This window comes from Schistocerca americana, chromosome 11, assembly GCF_021461395.2.
Source record: "Schistocerca americana isolate TAMUIC-IGC-003095 chromosome 11, iqSchAmer2.1, whole genome shotgun sequence".
Lineage (NCBI taxonomy): Eukaryota > Metazoa > Arthropoda > Insecta > Orthoptera > Acrididae > Schistocerca > Schistocerca americana.
Genome location: NC_060129.1, coordinates 26,004,970 through 26,024,271, shown reverse-complemented (window position 1 = coordinate 26,024,271; position 19,302 = coordinate 26,004,970). Strand labels below are relative to the sequence as shown.

Sequence of the window (19,302 nt, the reverse complement as noted above, 5' to 3'; positions counted from 1 at the left end):
CGTCTCAAGCGCAACATGTGAATGGGTAATGCGTAATTCCCAGCCCCGGGTCGACAGGTAGGGTTCGCACGCAGCCCCTGGTACAGGCCGGGCCCGGGGAGGGGTGATTGCCTGAGCTGCTACCTTCCAAAATCACTGATTGTTCCCTCTGTCAGGTGTTCAGGATGTGTGACCTGAAGTCTGAACAATCATCTAAGGCAGGTGTGCCCCCTTGTGAAGTGGGCCCCAGTTGGAAGGAGTGTGCCATTACAGACGCTGGGAATCGTAGGGGATTTTCTCACAGTGAACCAATCACCTACACAATCGACATTTATGAAACGTAAACGGAATTAGGCTAACGATTGAAAGACTCTTTCAGCTGCTTCACAGTTCCTAGTGGTTTCACGTACTGAAGACAGTCAGTCCTTTGCAATGGTAAATCCGTTTATTATTCAGAAAAGTGTTGACGCAGTTGCCGGCCCTGTGAAATCCTGCTCTCATTTACGGACTGACGCTTTGCTTTTGGAGGCTACTTCTGATTATCGAGTATAACAACTGCCTGTCACCGCGCTTCTCCATGGCTATCCTGTTTGTGTCGAGGCCCGTAGAACTTTGAATTCTTTCCGTGGTATTATTTACATTTGGCTGCTTGACGGTCTGACCGAGGCTGAAATCCAGTCTTGACGCAATTCGCGCACGGAGATGTGCTCTCCACATTTTTAAGTCATCCTACGATGGCAAACTGCATTCATTATAGGCAGATGCATGTCAGGGTATCATTGTCGTCCATCAGGTGATGAAAAATGTAGATACCTTCTTAGTGCACTCTCTCACCTCTGTTAGAGTTTTGCACCATCCGAGATGAAAGCAGGCTATGAAATTATCGCAGTCCGGCTGTACATTGCGAACTCGATGCACTGCTACCGTTGCCATCCTTTCAACCACACTAGAATTTCTTGTCAATACCCAGCCAAATGTGTAACCTGTGGTAGAGATTCACACGAGGGTGACTGTCCGCCACCTCCTACCCGCCGTACCGACTGCAGTGGCGGCCATGCCTCCTTCTCTGAGGATTGTTCTGTGTATCTTGAGGAGTGGGCTGTCCAGGAGATCTGGGTAAAGGAGAAAGTGGCTCACCCAGTCGCTCGCAAGTTGTTAGCCAGTCACAAACCCTGTGTTCTCCCGTCTGGCACTTACAGTTCTGTTGTTACTCTCGCTCCGTGAAGGACAGGGTCACTCATACGTGTGACCCCAAATTCAGCTCTGAGGTTGTGAAATCGCCCAGTGTCGAGGTAGCATCACCGTCCCCTCGTCCAGCTGTGCGACGAGCCGTCAAGCTCTCGCCTCGAGGGGAGGAGCCAGCGGCTCCACGACCGGCCGGCCAGAAAGGACAGGAGTTCTCCCATGAAGACTTCCTACGTCCCTCCGGCCAACTGACACCCGAGTCTTCCTCTGCTAACCGGAAAGGCTCAAAGGAGGCCAACAGAGGCAAACGGTCTTCTCTTTCGCCGACTCGAAGATCCACTTCGACGGTGTCGCCACGTAATACACTAGCCCGGGCGGCCTACGTCTCGCTGGTGTGCACCACCGACTGTTTTTCTGCGCCGCACTCTGCAGACTGACAGCTCGAGAGAGCCGATGCTTATGTGAAACTCGTGAAGCGGGATCCTTCTGCTTCTGTGCCCTCAAGTGGCGAGTCTTCGCAGGCTGTCATTTGGCAGCCGCCCCCCAGGGGATCCACAACTCTTTTGTGGATACGTGCGTAGCGAGCACGGGACCCCGAGCTAATGTGGCCTTCCTTCCTTTCCGGGCTGCATACCTTCCCTTTCTGCATCCTTTCTCATCCCCCATCTTCGCCCCCCCCCACCCCCCCCCCCTCACCTCTGGCTCTTTCCTTCCCTTTCTACCCCTTTGGGAGTATGGTTTGTGCCTACGTCCGGAGACTGACGCTTGTAAATGTACCGCATTCTTCGCCTTCCTTGCTTGTATGTCTTCATCTTTCCTTTGTCCTTCTCTTTTCCTTACCTCTTCTCTTTACCCTTTTCTCCACTGCGGCGTTTGAGACCTCTCTTCTTTCCTTTCCCTTTCTCTTTCTTCCTCCCTGTGTGTGTCTCAAGGCCGACCCATGCACTTCCATGCGTAGCCGGTGACGGGGTAACGCGTAATTCCCCGCCCCGGGTAGACAGGTAGGACACGTACGTACCCCCTGGTAACGGCCAGGCCCAGGGAGGGGTCATTACCCGAGCTGATACCTTCCGAAAGTGCCGATTGGTCCCTCCGTCCGTTTGTCGGGAGGTGTGACCTGAGGTGTGAACAATCACCTAAGGCGGGAGTGCCCTCAGAGAGGGCCCCCACAAGGGAGGAGAGCGCCACCGGAGACGCCGGTAATAGTGGGGGATTCTTCCGCAATGGTTTCCTCACCTTCCACTATGTCTGCTCACAAACGTAAGTTCATTGAGTCTCAGCCACAGTCAGTTCTTCCATCATTGCCACAGTTCCTTGTTGTTTCTCGGTCTGACGAAGGTCACGACTTCTCCACGGTCAACCCTTTCATTATTCAGAAAGGTGTCGACGCAATTGCAGGTCCTGTAAAGTCTTGTTCCAGATTACGGAATGGCACCCTGTTGTTAGAAACAGTCAGTGCCCTCCAGGCACAAAAATTGCTGCGTACCTCACTACTACACACCTTCCCTGTCTGGGTGGAACCGCACCGTACTTTAAATTCCTCGCGTGGAGTCGTTTATACACACTCCCTCGATGGATTGTCCGACGAAGAAATTCAGCACTACCTGTCTGACCAGGGCGTAACGGCTGTTCATAGGGTTATGAAAAGGGTTGACACGAACATAATTCCAACCCGCACTGTCTTCTTGACATTTGACAAAGTTCAACTCCCATCAAAAATCAAAGCAGGCTATGAGATAATTTCTGTTCGCCCTTACGTCCCAAACCCTACGCGTTGCTATCGGTGTCAGCGGTTCAATCACACCAGCGAGTCCTGTTCCAATCCGGCCAAATGTGTTACGTGTGGCAGGGATGCCCATGAGGGTGCTTGTCCACCTCCATCCCCTTGCTGCATCAACTGTATGGGTGACCACGCTGCTTCCTCTCGAGATTGTCCCGTTTTTAAGGACGAAAAGCTCATCCAGGAAATTAGAGTAAAGGAAAAGGTGTCGACCTTTGCTGCTCGAAAATTATTCGCCAGTCGACAGCCTACCGTGCCTCAGAAAGGAAAATACAGCACTGTCCTTGCTTCTCCTCGGCCAACAAAGGAGGCGGCCACGCAGACTTGCGACCTCACCTTTAGTGCCACGGTCGTCAGATCGGCCAGCGCAAAGATCGCCCGTTCAACCTCACCACTTTCGCCTGCCCACTCTCTGGCTCACCCTTCGTCGAGTTCTGCTAAATCTCGAGCCCAAAAGTCAGACACCAAGACTTCGAAAAAAGAGCATACTCGTGAAGAGTTTTTACGTACGGCAACTTCCCAACCATCGGTTCCTCCTTCCTCTAAACATCATACTTCCAAGAAGGCTACAAAGAAACCCAGTTCCTCTCCTTCTCCGCCAAGGCGTGTCTATCTACAGCACCACCTGGCGGAAATCGCCCTCAGCCGTCTTCTGTGTCGCCGAGGCGCACTGCTGGCGGCCGATCAACCGGCCGATCGCTGGTGGCAGCAGCTGCTCCTGACCAACCTATGGATCAGGATCTTCTGCCTTTGGCTGAATGCCATTCCATGCTGTCGGTCACAAGCTCAGAGCAGTCGTTGAGTTGACAGCGACCTTGGTCACATTCCTCCATTTTCTCTTCACCCTATGTCGATTATCTACTGGAATATCCGCGGTATTCGAGCCAATTGGGATGAATTGTCGATCCTCTTACGATCCTACTCGCCGGTCATCTTCTGTCTTCAGGAAACAAAGCTGCGTCCCCATGACCGCTTTGTTCTCCCTCATTTTCAGTCCGTCCGATATGATCTCCCCTCTGTTGAAGGCACTCCAGCACATGGAGGACTCATGATTCTTCTCCATGAAACTCTCCATTATCACCCAATCCATTTAAACACTTCCTTCCAAGCTGTCGCCGTCTGTCTTTCCCTTTCCGGATACACGTTCTCTCTTTGTACTGTATACATTCCATCGTCCACACCAATGGCACGAGCTGATCTCCTTCATCTTCTTGGTCAGCTTCCACCCCCATATTTGCTGGTTGGGGACTTCAATGCCCACCACCCGCTTTGGGGATCTACACATCCTTGTCCACGTGGCTCACTATTGCTAGACGTCTTCCACCAAGCAGATCTAGTTTGCCTCAACACTGGGGTCCCTACATTTTTGTCTGCCTCCACAACAAATTTATCTCATTTGGACCTTGCGGTCGGTACTGTTCCGCTAGCTTGGCGCTTCGAATGATTCGCCCTTGATGATACACACTCGAGTGATCACTTTCCATGTGTCGTTAGACTGCAGCCTCAACTGCCCTACGTGCGCCCGCGACGCTGGAAGTTTGCCCACGCCGATTGGACACTTTTTTCGTCTCTAGCGACATTCGATGACCATCACTTTCCCAGCGTCGACGATGAGGTCACACATATTACCGACGTTATTCTTACAGCTGCGGAACATTCAATACCACGCACCTCCGAATTGCCCCGGCGCCCCCCAGTTCCTTGGTGGAACGAGGCATGCCGTGATGCAATACGTGAGCGGCGACGTGCTCTTTGCGTTTTCCGCTACCGTCCTACTGTGGCCAACTGTATCCGCTATAAGCAGTTCCGAGCGCGATGCCATCGTGTCATCCGCGATAGCAAGAAGGCAAGCTGGAAATTCTTTATTAGCTCATTTAACACCTTCACTCCCTTTGGAGTCAGCTTCGACGGTTCTCAGGCGCGCCTAGTCTCTCCCCGGTCTCTGGGCTCACTGTCGCGCATGACACATTAGTGGACCCCGTCGCAATTTCTAACTCGTTGGGTCAACACTTTGCTGAGATTTCGAGCTCTTCAAATTACCCACCAGCGTTTCTCCCGAAGTAACGTGCAGCGGAAGTGCGACCTCTTGCTTTCTCCTCTCAAAATCGCGAAAGCTACAATACTGTTTTCTCCTTGCGGGAACTCCAACATGCACTCTCTTCTTCTCGCTCCTCCGCCCCAGGACCGGATGGTATCCACGTCCAAATGTCGCTGCATTTATCAACCCATAGTCTGCGTTACCTCCTTCGCCTTTATAATCGAATTTGGGCCGATAGTACTTTTCCCAGACGATGACGGGAAGCTATCGTCGTTCCTGTTCCGAAACCTGGAAAGGACAAACATCTCCCCTCTAGCTATCGCCCCATTTCTCTCACGAGTAGTGTCTGTAAGGTTTTGGACCGTATGGTGAATTACCGTTTAGCGTGGTGGCTGGAATCCCGCAGTCTTTTAACACCTGCCCAATGCAGATTCCGAGAGCATCGTTCTGCAGTTGACCATCTTGTTGCTCTCTCCACTTATATCATGAACAATTTTCTTGGGAAACGCCAAACAGTAGCAATATTTTTTGATCTGGAGAGAGCATACGATACGTGTTGGAGGACAGGCATCCTCCGCACACTGTTCTCTTGGGGCTTTCGAGGTCGGCTGCCCCTTTTTCTTCGCGAATTTATGGCAGAGCGCACGTTTAGGGTGCGGGTGAACACTACTCTCTCCCGTACTTTCTCCCAAGAAAACGGGGGTACCCCAGGGCTCCGTGCTGAGTGTTGTACTGTTTGCCATTGCCATCAATCCAATTATGGATTGTCTCCTTCCTGATGTCTCGGGCTCCCTCTTTGTGGACGATTTTGCGATCTACTACAGCTCTCAACGGACCAGCCTTCTTGAACGACGTCTTCAAGGATGTCTCGATCGCCTCCACTCTTGGAGCATTGAAACAGGCTTCCGTTTTTATCCCAGTAAGACCGTTTGTGTTAATTTTTGGTGACGTAAGGAGTTTCTTCCACCCTCCTTACATCTAGGTCCTGTCAACCTTCCGTTTTCAAACGTCGCTAAATTCTTGGGTCTTATGTTTGACAGAAAACTGTGCTGGTCCTCCCACGTTTCCTATCTTTCGGTTCGCTGTCTGCAATCCCTCAACACCCTCTGTGTCTTGAATGGTACCTCCTGGGGAGCGGATCGAGTGGTCCTTCTACGCCTCTATCGCGCCTTAGTGCGCTCGAAATTGGACTATGGAAGCATAGTCTACTCCTCTGCTCGGCCGTCTATTCTTCGGCGTCTCGACTCTATCCACCACCGTGGATTACGTTTAGTGTCTGGAGCTTTTTACACCAACCCTGTGGAAAGCCTTTATGCTGAGACTGCTGAACCTCCACTGTCCAATAGGCGAGCCATCTGTCTTCCATCCCTGCTAATCCAGCCCATGACATTTTTTTCGACGCCTCCTTTGATGTAGGGTATGCAGGCCGCCTCTCCTCCCTACTACCACCGGGAGTCTGCTTCCGTGAACTGCTCCATTCTCTTTCCTTCCGCTTTCCTAAAACCCTCTTGACAACTTGGGGTACAGCACCGCCTTGGCTCCGTCCCCAGATCTGCCTGCTCTGTGACTTTTGTCGATTTCCCAAGGATGGTACCCCTTCACTTGTTTATCGTCGGGCATTTGCTGCTCTATGTGCACAAATGACGGACGCCACATTTATTTATACCGACGGCTCGAAAACATTGTTAGGTGTAGGGAGTGCCTATATTGTTGGCAACACCCCAAATCACTTTCGGCTTCCCGACCAGTGTTCGGTTTATACTGCGGAGCTTTACGCTGTTCTCCAGGCTGTCCACTACATCCGCCGCCATCAGCGGATACAGTACGTAATCTGCTCAGATTCTCTCAGCTCTCTCCTTAGTCTCCACGCTCTTTATCCTGTGCACCCTCTGGTCTACCAGATTCAGGACTGTCTGCGCTTGCTCCACCTGGGGGGCGTCTCGGTGGCGTTCCTCTGGCTCCCGGGACACGTTGGTATCTGTGGAAATGAGGCGGCCGATACTGCAGCCAAGGCTGCAGTCTCTCTTCCTCAGCCAGCTATTCAATTGATTCCCTTCACCAATCTACGGAGCGTTCTATGTCGACGTGTTGTTCATTTATGGCACACGCATTGGTCGACACTTACCCATAATAAATTGCGGGACATAAAAGCTCTTCCTTGTGCTTGGACCTCTTCCTCCCGAACGCGTCGTCGGGAAGAGGTCATTTTAACTAGACTCCGGATAGGGCACTGTCTTTTTAGCCATCGACATCTTTTAAGCGGCGATCCTCCCCCACTCTGTCCCCACTGCTCTCAGCTGTAGACGGTAAGACACCTGTTAATTGAGTGCCCCTATTTTAATCCGTTACGCACCCGTCTACAGCTATCGCCTGATATATCGTCGATTTTAGCAGATGACACGCGCTCAGCCGACCGCGTTCTCAAGTTTATTAGTGCCAGTGAAATGACGTCAGTCATTTGAAGCTTTTTTTGGGGACAACCAACCCCTTTCTGTAGTGGATTTTTAAGCCTTCCTTCTGCTTTTAGTTTCTCCAATTTTATGACTTTCGTTCCCATTGCTGCTGGTTTTCAATTTCGGTTTTTTACTGTTTCCTAAGTCACGGACCGGGCGCTAATGACCATAGAAGTTTTGCGCCCTAAAACCAAAACAAACAAACAAACTTGGCAGCCGCGGTGGTGACACCTCTCCGTTTCTTCCTCGTCGTGACTCTCCTCGGACAGAATGTTTGTGGCCTTCTGTCCCACAAGGGGGATTTACTGCTGCTTTTAGCAACCCAGTCTCCCCTTGTACTCCGCCTTCAGGAAACAAAATTGCGTCCTCACGGCCACTTTGAGCTTTCGCATTTCTTCCCTGTCCGTTTTGACCTTCCCCATAAGTCGGCATTCCATCTGACGGGGAAGTCGAGCTACTCGTACGGGATGACATTCGTAGTCAACTTGGCTCCCTGACTACCCATCTTCGAGCTGTTGCAGTTTGCTATTTTTTTCCTCACCTGACTTTTTCCTTTTGTTGCATTTATCTCTCTCCATCATTCGAGGTCACCAGGACTGACTTTCTTCAGCTTATTGGGCAGCTACTTCATCCGTTTCTGCAGCTCGGTGACTTTAACGCACATCGTCCTCTTTGGGGTTTTCCCAGAATCTGTCAGTGAGGTGCCCTCTTGGCTTATCTTATTAATCAACTTAACCTCTTCTGCCTTAACAGTGGAGCACCCACATTCCTTTCTGACTTCTCACACACCTAGTCCCATTTGGACCTATCCTTCTACACTGCCCAGCTTGCCCATCGTCTCGAGTGGTCCGTTATTTCTGACACCTACTTGAGCGACCATTTCCGGTATGCTATCCGTTTGCTGACTCCTACCCCACCTGCGTACACACCCAAATGGCAGCTTACTAAGTCTGACTGGTGGCTTTACTCCTTCCTGGTGACCTTTGAAGAACGAGGTTTCCCAATTGCAATGACCAGGTTGAATATCTTACAAAAGTTATCCTTACTGCTGCGGAATGTTCCATTTCTCACACTTCCTCTTTACCGTGCTGTGTCCCAGTCCTTTGGTGGACCGAGGTGTGCCGTGATCCAATTCACGCGTGGAGACGTGCTCTCCACATTTTTAACCGTCATCCTACGATGGCTAAGTGCATTCATTATAGGCAGATGCGTGCAAACTGCCATTGTGTTGTTCGGGATAGCAAAAAAGCTGTCTGGATTTCATTCACTAGTTCTTTTTACAGTTCCATCCCTTCCTGTGTTGTGTGGGCCAACCTTCACGGGTCTCTGGAACCGAAATCCGTTCCTCACTTTCTGGCCTGACAGTAGCTGATGATGTCGTCACGGACCCTATTCCTGTCTCTGACACCTTGGGTCTCCATTTTGTGGAAATTTCGTGCTCTTCCCACTATCAGCCTGCCTCTGTCCATCGGAAACAAGTGGAGGAAGCTCAGGCGATACTCTTCTCTTCTCAGAATCGTGAGTGCTACAGTGCTGCCTTTACTGTGAGGGAGCTAGATCGTGCTCTCAGTTTACCCCAGTCCTTTGCCCTGGGGCCAGATGCTGTCCACATTCAGATTTTGCAGCACATTTCTCTTGGAGGGAAGCACTTTCTGCTTAATACATGCAACCGCATCTGGGCAGAGGGCACGTTTCCCGGACGTTGGATGAAGCCACCGTAATACCCGTACCTAAGCCCGGTAAGGACAGAAACCTTCCTTCTAGCTACCACCCCATCTCCCTCACCAGCAGCGTTTGCAAGATGATGAAATGTATGATTTGTGCCCGGCTGGTATGGCGGCTCGAGTCTCACAATTCACTAAGCACTGCAAAATGTGGATTTTGAGCATGTGCTGTTCTGCAGTTTACCATCTCATTGCTTTGTCCACCCATGTCATGAAAGAGGTCTTCTGTTGAAATCTGGCTGTGGCTGTGTTATTTGATTTGGAGAAGGCCTATGATACCTGCTGGAGAACTGGTATCCTCTGTACACTCCACATGTGGGGCTTCTGTGGCCACCTGCCTCGATTCCTTCAGGAATTTTTAATAGGTAGAGTTTTCAAGGAGCATGTGGGTTCTGCCTTGTCTTGGACACCTTTATCCAGGAAAACGGTGTGCCTCAGGGTTCCGTCTTGATCGTCGTCCTCTTTGCTATCGCCATTAATCCTATAATGGTCTGTCTCCCGCCGGGCAACTCCGGCTCCCTTTTTGTTGACAATTTTCCCACGTATTGCAGTCCTCCGTGGACTTGTCTCACTGAGCAGCGTCTTCAGCATGTCTTGATCGTCTTTACTCCTGGAGCATCAACAATGGCTTTGTTTTTTCACTGACAGAACTGTCTGTATGAATTTCTGGCAGCGCAGTTGGATCCTCCCACCATCTTTACATCTTGGACCTGTTGCCCTTCTGTTCGTTGAAACTGCAAAATTCCTGGGATCATGCTCGATAGGAAAATATCTTTGTCCTCCCATGTATCTTACCTGGCAGCTCGCTGTACGCAGTCCCTCAGTGTCTTACATTTCCTCAATGGTACTTCGTGGGGTGAAGGTTAAAACACTGCCATCCATTTGAACTGGTCTTTTGTCCATTCTTAGCTAGACTATGGGTGCTTTATGTGTCTGCACGTCCATCCCTCTTACCCCGTCTCGACACTATCCACCACCGTGACATCCATTTGGCCACTGGCACCTTTTACACCAGCCCAGTTGAGAGTGTGTGTGCTGAAGCTGCTGAACTACCACTGTTCTACTGCCGTGACGTTCTCCTCAGCAGGTAAGCGTGCCATTTGTATACTGTGTGTGGCCATCCATCCTATACCTCCTTCTTTGATGACTCCTTTGGTCGCCGCTATGTTACCTCCTGGTGTCTACTTTTGGCACTTGTTATGGCGGCATACCTTCACACAACTTTCCCGGTGGGTGTGAAACCCTCACAACCTTGATTTTGCGCGGCAGCCTGTAGTCACCTTGGCCTTAATTCTCTTCCTAACGACACCCCTCCAGCCTCGGTCTATTGCCTTCAGTTTCATGACCTTCTCGTGGAACTGATGGCTCTCGGACTGATCGTGGTGTCAGGAGTGCCTTCGTCATTGGCACTGGCATTTTTCGATATCGGCTTCCGGCACACTGCTCAGTGTTTACAGGCAAGCTCTTCGCCCTGTATCAGTCCTCAGAGTACATATGGCGACACAGCCTTTTCAATTGTGTCCTCTGCTCAGACTCTCTCAGCGCACTTCAAAGTCTCTGTTCGCTGTACACCGCCCATCCCTTAGTGCAGTGGGTCCAGGAAAACCGTCACTTGCTCACTGTTGGTGGATCTACTGTGATGTTTCTGTAGGTCCCCGGTCATGTCTGTCTGCCAGGAAACGATGCTGCTGACGCTGCTGCCGAGGTTGCAGTCTCGTACCTCAGTCCACCGGTTCCTAGATTCCCTTCGGAGATCTCTGTGTTACCGTCTGTCAGGAGGTGGTGTCACTTTGGCATCACCATTGGTCCTTCCCTCATGGTAATAAGCTCTCGATTATTAAGCCCCTCCCAGCGGCTTGGGTAACCTCCTCTCTGCCTTCCTGCCAGGATGTGGTGATCCTAACTATGTTGCGTATTGCGCACTGCCTTTTTAGCCATCACCATTTGTTAAGTGGCTCTCCCCCGCCACTTTGTACACATTGCGCTCAAGTTTTACCTGTCCAACACTTCCTGGTGGAATGCCCATTTTTTAACAGTTAACATTTCCACTTGGGTTTGTCGTCTGTATTTTACAACCACTGCCTTCAGAATTTCAGAGAGAGTATTCCAATCAACAGTGTCAAAAGCTTTCTCTTAAGTCTGCAGATTTGTATTCCCTTTCCCCCGTCTCCTTTGCTGATTTTTATATTTTCTCCTTTCATCAGTTAAATTCAGTATGTCCTGTGATATCCAAGGATTTCTACTAGGCCTTGTCTCTATATGTATTCGATTCCCTCTGCTGCCTTTACTATTGTGTTTCTCAGCATTAATTTAGTTTAGTGACACTATATTCAGAAATTTTATGGACGCACAAAAGTGGGAGAGCTGTCTCATGTAATAATTGAATTAATCTTTGTGGAAGTCGACATTACTTAATACTTGTATAATTAGTTACACTTTCCGTGATATAAAAACAAAAAGATTTTACACATTCCTCCACTCGTGTTACACAAATCAAAACCAAACCACATATTCAGTTAAGGAAAATAGAACATTGATTGTCTGCACTGTTTCAGTTCTTGTTTGTTTCTCACACCTGCTCCACTCAGTTTTCTCCACATGACGACTCCCACTTCTGCTTCTTACAATTTCCTGATCCATTCTTGATCATTCAGTATCTCCTGGCTAATCAGTCTTGTCTATCACCTGCTGCTGCTCTCCAGTGGCAAACACGAGAGTTGTCCAAGTGTATTTTATGAACTTGTCCCATTTCGAGCTCATCCTCTGAACGAACTGATTGATTTTGATGAAACCTGTCACAGTTTGAGAGACGCAGTTCAGTGTCAGAAATTGCTTTCACACTAATACACTGTAACAGGGCAGTTCTTTAGTAATGCTAAGAATCAAATTTCCTTTTTATCACAGTAATATTGAACTATAACTGTTTGGCCCCAGCCTTCATTTCTTCCTTTGGTATGTTTTGTTAGTGAGTTACTAAAGGAGAGTCTACAGAAGTACGGCTGGAGTCAAAGTAAATACAAATGGAGAGATTCAACTAATTCTATGCACAACATTAATAATGTGCCATGCTGTGTGTGTCTCTATACATCCCACTCTGAAATAAAAATTATTGAACCAGGAAAATCTAAACACTTTCTTCTAGCTGAAATGATGTCAAGCATATCTACATCTTCTCTCCCCGAGCATCTTTCAGCGTTTGGGTAACCCTTTCCTGTCAAATTAGGAAATGATGCAGAGGAAGAACAACTGAATGAGAGCCAACAAGTTTAAGATTTTCTCATCTTGCTCACTTGACTACATGCACACGGGAGTAAATAACATATTGCTCTACTCTTCTGCAAATGTATGCTCTCGAAATTTCAATAGTAAACCACTCAGTGGTGCACAGTGCCTATCTCGTAGTATCTGCCTCTGGAGTTGGCTCAACATCGCAATGATGTTTTCTCATTAACTGAACGAGCTCGTGATAAAAATGCGCTGCTCTTCTTTAGACATTATCTCTTTTCTGTATTGATCCTACCTTATGAGGTTGACAGACAGAGCAGCGCTATTGGAGTAACAGTGAAAGTAGGGCATTTAAAGCTGGTTCTTTCCTGCATCGACTAAACTTTGTGGTGATCCGTCCAAGGAATCTGTCGCCTGCCTCTCCTAGGACTAAATATTGTGAAGTTCTGTCAGAGTGTAAATAATTTAGGAGTAAAAGTAACAACTAACCAAACAGTAGAGGCATTGTGTTGCTGGCAATCATAAAAACAACACTGAAAACTTTGGTAACTTCCAGATGAATTCTTTTTTGAGCTTAAGTATGTACATTAGTGCTTGTGGTCCTCCCACTCACCACACACACACACACACACACACACACACACACACACCTACCTCTATTTCTCACAGGTGCACTAATGACCTCAGGGCTTATCACTATAAACACTGGCTGCGTTGCATCATACTGTATAAGTTTATCTCACATTTATTTACAAAGGGCTACCCTAGCAGCAATAGTGGCTTTAGTCACCTACAAGTAGAATACCCATAGAATGCCATACAGAATCGTGCTATCCACATGCCCTAACGGTATGTTTCAGCTGGGAACGAGTCTTGTCCGCAGCCGCAGACGTCGGAGCATCTGGCGGCCATCGAGATCATGAAGCTGAAGCACATCCTCATCCTGCAGAACAAAATTGACCTCGTCAAGGAGGGACAGGCCAAGGAGCAGTATGAGCAGATAATAAAGTTTGTGCAAGGTGAGACCACTTACAGGCTGTCTTACAAGTGAAGTAAAGTTTCCATTTCTTGTCGGGTAGGTTCAACAGTTGGTATGCTGTATTGGTGACAGTGTTTGCCTCGAGATAAATCCTGTTGGGAAATTAATCATCAATACATTGCAAGGAATTGGTGTCTTTCCTCATTACTCTTCTTTGTTTGTTAATTAAAACTTTGAAGCCTGGCGTTACGTTCCTTGAGTCAGTGTTTCCCAACTGTTTACTTTACCAGTCCATTCAAATTCTATGTGGTCAGAATGTTAATTCTCACCCTCTTCTACATTATAATAATTGTAAATTTTCCACCATTTACACTTATAAATGTCAATAATGGAGAGAAAAAAAATCAAAACGGGCAGCTTGTAACTGAGGTATAGTGATGTTGGCAAGGCGTTTTAAAAACGTTACACAATATAATTAGTTGAGCACTAGCCTCCCTAGTTCTGAATCAGTAGAAATTGTTAGAAGTTGGAACAGCTTGTGCCATTTGTGCTTCTTCTTCCAACACTTCTATCCTAACAAGAACCACACTGTGTGTAGTGTTGTTTGTATTCACGTAACTGGACAAAGTATTCGGTTGGGCTAAAACTTCAGAATTAGCTTGAACAAAAGGAGAATTGACAAAAAGCTGCACGAGCTACTGTATCAACTCTTTCGGATAGTCCGCAGCTCGAGGTCTCGCGGTCGCGTTCTTGCTTCCCGAGCACGGGGTCACGGGTTCGATTCCTGGTGGGGTGAGAGTGTTTCACCTGCCTACAAGTTGTGTGTAGCAGTGTATTCTAAACAGAAACATTTGTTCTAATTACGAGATAATACTTAGTGCTTCATTTCCTTGGTAACGACCGAACTATGTACGGATAACACACGTACCTTATAGTAAGCACTCGGTCTCTTTTTGCCCTGAGCTTGTTCGTGGCACTGTAATTTCAGTTGTCTTTTATATTATGAACTGCATATAAACTAGTGTAACTACTACTAGCTATACTACTAGAAATAAAAGGATGATTTAGGTGTGGAATATTGATGTACGAACTGACGTGTTGTGTCTTTTGATACTGCTCGCTTGTAAAATTTACTCACACAGATCTGCCCCCTTTTCTCCTGCGGAGTGCATTTTGTGAACTCGTCGTACGGTGTCACAGGCACAGTAGCCGAGGGAGCGCCGGTGATACCCATCTCGGCGCAGCTCAAGTACAACATAGAGGTGCTGTGCGAGTACATCACGACCAAGATACCCGTCCCGATGAGGGACTTCACGAGCCCGCCACGCCTTATCGTCATCCGTTCGTTTGACGTTAACAAGCCGGGCTCGGAGGTTGACGACCTGAAGGGAGGTGTCGCCGGTGGCAGTATTCTCAGGGGTGTGCTCAAGGTACTGTATCGTATCCAGTGTGCTCGTGGTGTAGGCGGACTGAGGTGTGGTGGATGTTACGCAGCATGAGGAGCCCAACTTCTTCACTTCAAATAACTTTTGGCTCATTAGATATGTGTAATTTCCATTGCACCTAGACAGATCGTAACTGCCGGCTCGACAAGGGAAGTATGCTATTTTTTTCAGGTATAAAGTTTGACCCAAACATGTAAAATTACTGATAGGATAACAATGTTTCATTTTGCATTGTTCAAGTATTAACTTTTTCCAAAAGGTTCTTATATAGTTTACCTGAAGATGAGGGCCTGCTATTTAGATGTGTTGTGCAGTTTCTGATTTTATCACAGATTATTATGTGGTTGAGCCAGATTTTAATAGCTTACATCAAAATGTCAGGTCCAGCTAAATACAAAATTTTAAGCTGGCACTAAGGTGTGGTGTGTGTGTGTGGTGTGTGTGTGTGTGTGTGTTATATATATGATGTGACTTACCAAATGAAAGTGCTGGCATGTCGACAGACACACAAACATACACACAAAATTCAAGCTTTCACAACAAACTGTTGCCTCATCAGGAAAGAGGGAAGGAGAGGGAAAGACCAAAAGGATGTGGGTTTTGAGGGAGAGGGTAAGGAGTCATTCCAATCCCGGGAGCGGAAAGACTTACCTTAGGGGGAAAAAAGGACGGGTATACACTCGCGCGCACACACACACACACATATCCATCCACACATATACAGACACAAGCAGACATATTTAAAGACAAAGAGTTTGGGCAGAGATGTCAGTCGAGGCGGAAGTGCAGAAGCAAAGATGTTGAATGACAGGTGAGGTATGAGTGGCGGCAACTTGAAATCTCTGCTAATTTCAAGTTGCCGCCACTCATACCTCACCTGTCATTCAACAACATCTTTGCCTCTGCACTTCTGCCTCGACTGACATCTCTGCCAAACTCTTTGTCTTTAAATATGTCTGCTTGTGTCTGTATATGTGTGAATGGGTGTGTGTGGTGTGTGTGTGTGTGTGTGTGTGTGTGTGTGTGTGTGTGTGGTGCGCGCTCTCCCTTAAAACCCACATCCTTTCGTCTTTCCCTCTCCTTCCCTCTTTCCTGATGAGGCAACAGTTTGTTGCGAAAGCTTGAATTTTGTGTGTATGTTTGTGTGTCTGTCGACCTGCCAGCACTTTCATTTGGTAAGTCACATCATCTGTGTTTTTAAATATTTTTTCCTACGTGAATGTTTCCCTCTATATATTCAATCATAGAGAGAAGAGAGAGAGAGAGAGAGAGAGAGAGAGAGAGAGAGAGAGAGGGGAGGGGGGGGGGGGGGGGGGGGGGGGGGGGGGGTTCTCCCCCCGTGCCCTTCATGGGAATAGCAGATCTGTACTAGACAAATTTAAGTCTGACAAGAAGTTAATCAGTAAAAACACACTGAATGTAATGGTCCATGTGGCATGTGGTGTTGTTGCTGCAGCCTGCATTTCCCTTTATGATGATCCAGCTATTCCCTCGGTTCAACTTTTTCCTTTTGCTTTTGTGTCCCATGTTTCCACTTTCCGCTTGGTGGGGCTTGGGGCTGTTAAGTATCCGTCTGACAGAGACCCCAACTAGTGATGTTGGCCTGGCAAATGCGCAGTGGGCAAGACATTTATAAATCGACATTTGCCCAAGCAGTTTTAAATGCCCAAAATCTGGGCATTTATAAAAAAAAAGTACATTTTAAAGTTTTTATGCTGGAATGCATAATTTACCAACTAAAATAAGGGATGAATGATACTCTCGATATTAGAAGTTGGTAAATGTTTACATTTAAACATACGTACGTCCCTCATTACTATTATTACTAAAAATGAAAAGAAGAAAGTGAGAAACATTTTTTTACTAGCATTTCAACTTGTTGCACCAAGGAAGGGTGATAAGCTGGTATTTAAAGAAAAAAATTGTCCTTAGATTATAATCGCTGAATATTACTGAAGAATGATAATTGATAGCAAAATTATTACTGATAGTATTAAGCAGCTGGCATGTGTCTCTTGATAAACGGTTTGCAGTGGGGGCAGGTTGGGAGTGTAAGAATGCTTTTGTCAGATGTAGTGACATTTGAGACGGGCTATATTTTTTTGTTCTCCTTCTTCCTTTATCTACTTCCCTATAACTGCACTGTTGTGAAGATAAAATGAGAACACTAATGTAAAAAAAAAAAAAAAAAAGATTTAATAACAAAGAATCGATGCTGAAGACGACGGACTCATTGAGTTCTGATGCTAGTCGATTCTCAGAGAATTGGCTATTCTTGGACTTGTGGAATTGGAATCGGCACATGACTTGTCCCTAATTAAAATCATTATGGATAAACTTTTTTTACTCTAACATTTTTACTGTAGTATAGTATAAGTAAAAATACTACGTACAGGCTACCTACTTAAAGACTTACTTTTAAACTTGAGTTGTGTTTTCTTTTTTTTATTATGTACTGTCCCAAGAACTAATTTCATTAAAAATGTATAGTTACATTTACAGTCCAATTTATTTCCCCTTGATAACTCTTCCCTTACTCTCGAGCAGCTTTTTCAACTCGGTTAGACAACTGCTACAGAACCAGTGTTGCAAAACACCTTTTCCACTAAAAAACATCAGATTAAATTTTTTTTATACGTGCCACTTATCAGTTAATCTTTAAAATGAATAAATGCCCCCCAAGCATTTATGAATGTTGGGCTCTTACCAAGGCATTTATCCTGGACATTAGCCCCTACTTATAAATGCCCAAGCATTTTACATTACTACCCCTGACAACACAGCGATCACTTTTCTAGTACTTGAGCTTTCACCTCCTCACGTATGCCTGGAAGTGGCTGCTCATCTCTCCGGTGCATCGGAACTCCCGACAGTGACCGCCGTGCCGGGTGGCCCGTGCTGGGACTGGAGGGATCCGCGGGGCGAGCTCGGACTGGGTAGCACTCGCGTGGTGAGCCTGTGATCGGAAAGGGTGGTACTGGGGATAGATACACTGCAGGTGAAGCGGGCTGAGCTCCATTCTTCTGGCCACTCTTCTGTGGCCGTCTCTCCGGACGGGAACGGTTCACACTCTGCTCCTACGTTTGCTTGTTCGACCTTCCCCTCCTCGGCCACCCCGTCGGAGGAGAGCCAGGCCTGCTGGTTCGGGGTGAAACCCTTCTCCCGTTACATGGTTTGCTCCGGGACTGACAGAGACGTTCACTGCTACCAAACTGCTCTTTTTTTGTAGAACATGTGGAAGGTAAGTTTGGTGAAGTCGACTCGATAAGACGAGATCTGGTTCCCTGCCGATTAAAATTTCTTCTGCCAGTCATTTGACAGCCCTTTGTACTATTGAGTGCTTAGGAGACACGCCAGTGTGCACCACTTCTCAACAGTCCTTAGGTATGACTCAAGGCATTATCTTCCACAGACTCTCCTACAGTCTGACGAGGAACTCGGCACTAACCTGGCACGGAGCGACGTTCATTTTTTGCGGCTTGTCCAGAGAGGTCGTAAGGACATTGACATCAATACTGGCACTTTCAGTCTGTCTTGTGAGGGGATACCCATCTGGAAAAAGTCAGTTATAGTGTACAGTTGCAACGTGCAGCCTCGTATCCCACCTCCCACGCTCTGTTTCCGGTCTCTCTATTTTGGTCACACGTTTTCACAGCACGAGCTGAATCCTATTTGCAGTGACTGCGGCTGCCCTCTCCATCTGGGACGCCTTTGCACTCCATTACCAAAGTGCACGAACTGTTCTGGCCCACATTCTCCTCGCTCACCGAATTGCCTGAGATATAACGAGGAAAGGAAGTGTCAGGAATTGAAAACTCTCGACCGTATGTCCTACTCTGCAGCCTAACAGAAATTCGACCGTCTTTACCCGGTGTCTTTAACGTCTACCTTTGCTTCTGTTATGTCTTTTCCTCCTCCACTTCCTCCTTACCTCTGTCGTGTCCTCCTTCCCTTTCCTCCTCCCTGACAGTTGCTGTTCCCTCTTGTCGTGGAACTGCTCTTTCTCCACAGCCAGAGGAGAAACTCTGTTTTCTGGCACCTGCCGGACATCTCCAGGATGAGGAACTTGTTACTTCGAGCTGGAAACGGGAGCCACGATCTGGGCCCCGAGGCTGCTCGTCCTCTTTCAGATCCTGATATTATCGGAACTTGTTCTCTTCCTGACCACACTTCCTCTCACTCTCCGGAGGAGAAGTAGAAGATACGTAAGTCTCTGAATGAGCCCCCGATATCCCAGGAGCTGTCACCCCTTTCCTCAGGATCCAATCTTACAGTCACAGATGTCACTCCGTCCTTACCAGTTACTGGCTCGTTCGATGTCCGTCCGGCCTCTCGTATTACTCTCTCTAGTGGAATTGTAACGGCTATTATCATCACTTTCTGGAAGTGCAGTCTCTTCTTTCTCTGTACTCTGTAGCTCGTGTTGTATTACAGATTTCATTTTGTGGATACTGACTCGCTGACTCTTCACGGTTCCGAGCTTTCTGCCAAGGG

At 47.6% G+C, this 19,302-nt stretch overlaps 1 protein-coding gene across 1 annotated transcript in view; it reads left to right on the top strand.

The window, feature by feature from the left end:
* The window catches only part of LOC124553896 (eukaryotic translation initiation factor 2 subunit 3), a 99,324-nt gene that overhangs the window by 33,006 nt on the left and 47,016 nt on the right, over window positions 1–19,302 (top strand). Inside the window, exons 6-7 of the mRNA XM_047127911.1 lie at window positions 13,245–13,403; window positions 14,564–14,793. Of these exons, the coding sequence (XP_046983867.1) occupies window positions 13,245–13,403; window positions 14,564–14,793 (389 nt within the window). The remainder of the gene's footprint in view (window positions 1–13,244; window positions 13,404–14,563; window positions 14,794–19,302) is intronic.